This window comes from Brachycentrus maculatus, unplaced genomic scaffold (genome assembly GCF_059751285.1).
Source record: "Brachycentrus maculatus isolate JH-2025_06_01 unplaced genomic scaffold, ASM5975128v1 h1tg002497l, whole genome shotgun sequence".
In the NCBI taxonomy this organism is placed as follows: Eukaryota; Metazoa; Arthropoda; class Insecta; order Trichoptera; family Brachycentridae; genus Brachycentrus; species Brachycentrus maculatus.
In genome coordinates, this window is record NW_028282975.1 from 1,309 (window position 1) to 5,000 (window position 3,692).

Genomic DNA, 3,692 nt, shown 5'->3' on the forward strand with positions numbered 1-3,692 from the left:
ACAACACTTACTACCCTGTAGCGGGTAAATATTAAGTTAAAAATATGCCGCTTTTGCTGGGATACAGTACATTTTCTGGGCATTCCAAAAACATGCACAACTGAAAATTGACGATTTTTGATTTATGACGTTCTTGAAAGGAGTGAGCGATATCATCTATTAATTATGATCAATTATTTTCTATTGTATCTGCTTCATGGTTTTGCTCTGGAAAGGATTCTCTATTTACAAGAACAATACATCATAAAATTAAAAATAAAACAAATTTGACCGGCTGTTTTATTTGTACAGCTGTTTTATTTTGATCGTAGAAGGCTCAACAATTTCACGATAGTCATTCTGCAAAATGCGTGTTTTGGTGTTACTTGTATGCATAAGCATAGCGGATGCTTCAAATTATCCGAGTAAGTTTTTTTTCATTATTTATTTTCATCAGATACTTCTTCCTTGCTCCAGCGTTGCCAAACGCTGAATGAGATCTGTTATTGCGAACATTGCCTTAGTATGTATGTGTATCATCCGTAGTGTAATGGTCAGCACGCTCGGCTACCGTTCTGGAGGTCCCGGGTTCGATTACCAGGGGGGTCGTATAAATACAAGTGATTCTTTCACTGTAATATTTATTCAATATTACCCTGGACTGGTAACTGAAACGGAGGGCTTATCACCTTTCCTTCATGTGTAAATAATCAAGATAACACTGCGTTTATATGATGCAGTGCCCTATACACCATTGGGTGCGGATAAGGGTTTTATTATTATTTTTATTATCATCCGTTGGGCAAAAAATTAATGTTTGATGCCATGTTACGGTAGTGTAATGGCAAACGGGTATATCTGTCAAAGTTTGTTCCACAAAATGTCTAAAATAGTGTATTCCATAATCTGGCAAAAGGATATAGCTGTAGTTGCAATACTTGTTAAGTTTTATAAATTTTCATGTACATATCGCTCACTCCTTTCAAGAACGTCATAAATCAAAAAACTTGATTTTTCAAGAGAACGTTTTTAAAGTTTAAAAATATAATACAATGTGTTAAAAATAAATATCAAGCCACTTATTGAACTTTTTACTCTGCAACACATCTTTTTAGATAAAACCTGAATGTTTTTTCTCCATTTGAAAAATATTTAGAATATTTAAAAGAGCAATAAAACCATTCCTTTTATTCAAAATGCAAAAACAACACTTTCTGCCCTGTAGCGGGTAAATATTAAGTTTAAAATATACCGCTTTTTCTGGGATATAGTACATTTACTGGGCATTCCGAAAACATGCACAGATGAAAATTGACGATTTTTTATTTATGACGTTCTTGAAAGGAGTGAGCGATATGCCATCCGAAAAAAATATTTAATTTCATAGGTTTGTTTTTGCTCTCCTGTAAAATTTGGTCTGAGACAGATACACCCCTTTGCCTTTACACTACCGGTTTGTTTATATATATATTTATTTTTACATTCATTTTAGCTCCAACCAAAGCCCCCACGAAGGCGCCAACTAAGGCTCCCACCAAACCACCCCTGGTCTGCAATGGGGATAAGAATGCGGAAGTAAAACCCTGCGGCGATCCTTGTCCGACAACATGCGACAATAAGGACGACGGACCTAGAATTTGCGCAGCCATCTGTATTGTAGATGGATGCGGTTGCAAAACTGGTTACGTTCAAGACAAAAATGGAAAATGCATCCTACCCAAAAACTGCCGTAAGTACCAAAGAAAAATTTATTTCTAAATATATATAAATACATATGTTATTTTTGACATCTCATCAAAGGTGAAGAAGAGTACGGAAGTCTGGGCATTTACGGGGCTGACGACCGTCATAGGCAGGTTTAAGTGATCACTTTACACACGTGCAACATTCACCAATTCTACCCATTATTGACAAACACACTACTCAAATTCTTGGAAGTTCTGTATACAGTATATGAATAAATTTTGAAACTTGATTCTTGAATCACTAGAACTTCACTAGAGACATCTATTAGTGAGATGAAAAGAAGCTTTTTTTTGAGCAGAAACTCTTTTATTATCAAAAATAATTCCTGTAATTGTAGATAATCCAGATTTCGTGAACAAGTATTTTGACACAACTTCAATATATATATATATATATATATATATATATATATATATATATATATATATATATATATATATATATATATATATATATATATATATATATATATATATATATATATATATAAATATATATATATATATATAAATATATATATATATATATATATATATATATATATATATATATATATATATATATATATATATATATATATATATATATATATATATATATATATATATATATATATATATATATATATATATATATATATATATATATATATATATATATATATATATATATTATATATATATATATATACATATATATATAAATATATATATATATATATATATATATATATATATATATATATATATATATATATATATATATATATATATATATATATATATATATATATATATATATATATATATAAATATATATATATATATATATATATATATATATAAATATATATATATATATATATATATATATTTATACATATATATATATATATATATATATATATATATATATGTATATATTTATATATATATATATATATATATATATATATATATATATATATATATATATATATATATATATATATATATATATAAATATATATATATATATATATATATATATATATATATATATATATATATATATATATATATATATATATATATATATATATATATATATATATATATATATATATATATATATATATATTTATATATTTTAATATATATCTATTTATATTTACAAATCTAATAAACATACGACTACATATATATCGTGGGTATACTGGCGAAAAACATTAACTCAAAAATTCCTGTATTAATAATCCCTGTTATTTAAAACTTTTAGCCAGAATAAAATACTCGCTATTGAACTCAAAGTTAAATTTACTAAATTGCATATTATTGACTTAACGTTTTTTGCCAGTACACTTACGATATGTTTATGGTGTATGGAGATGGTTTGGGCATGTGAATGGAATGAGTTAAGAAAGGATAGTTTAACAAATTTATGAGTCGAATGTTAGTGCTTCAAATATAAATTATAAGAATATAATAGTTTAAATGATATTTTTATGTCTGATTTTTTAAAACTTTGACTATCTACTAGCGTACCACAGGTTAAGAACCGCTGATGTAGATCATAGAAATAAGGTTTTTTATTGTTGCAGCTACGACGAAAGCTCCAGTAACTACAACTAAAGCACCTACAAAACCTACGGCGGTGCAGTCTCCAACAAAAAAACCCGCCCCCACTACGCTTCCACCGAAACCAAGTAATTATTTAATTTACATATCGCTCACTCCTTTCAAGAATCCTTTCCTTGGATTAATTTTTAACAGAGAAATTCAACATTATAATACACGAGGACATAATAAAATACAAGAGCCGATAAATGCAACTAATTTTAAAGAAAGGTCCTTACAATATATTGCCTGTACCCAAATTAACCAGCTGCCTGACATATCGCTCATTCCTTTCAACTACGTCATCAATCAAAAAAATTTATTGTTCAGGAGAACGTTTTTATAGTTTAAAAATATAATACAATGATTAAA

General features: G+C 27.1%; 1 protein-coding gene across 1 annotated transcript in view; it reads left to right on the plus strand.

The window, feature by feature from the left end:
* Positions 1 to 336: 336 nt before the first annotated feature.
* The window catches only part of LOC148298157 (zonadhesin-like), a 15,066-nt gene continuing 11,710 nt past the window's right edge, over positions 337 to 3,692 (plus strand). Inside the window, exons 1-3 of the mRNA XM_088277094.1 lie at positions 337 to 404; positions 1,472 to 1,708; positions 3,305 to 3,409. Of these exons, the coding sequence (XP_088133220.1) occupies positions 347 to 404; positions 1,472 to 1,708; positions 3,305 to 3,409 (400 nt within the window). The 5' untranslated portion in view covers positions 337 to 346. The remainder of the gene's footprint in view (positions 405 to 1,471; positions 1,709 to 3,304; positions 3,410 to 3,692) is intronic.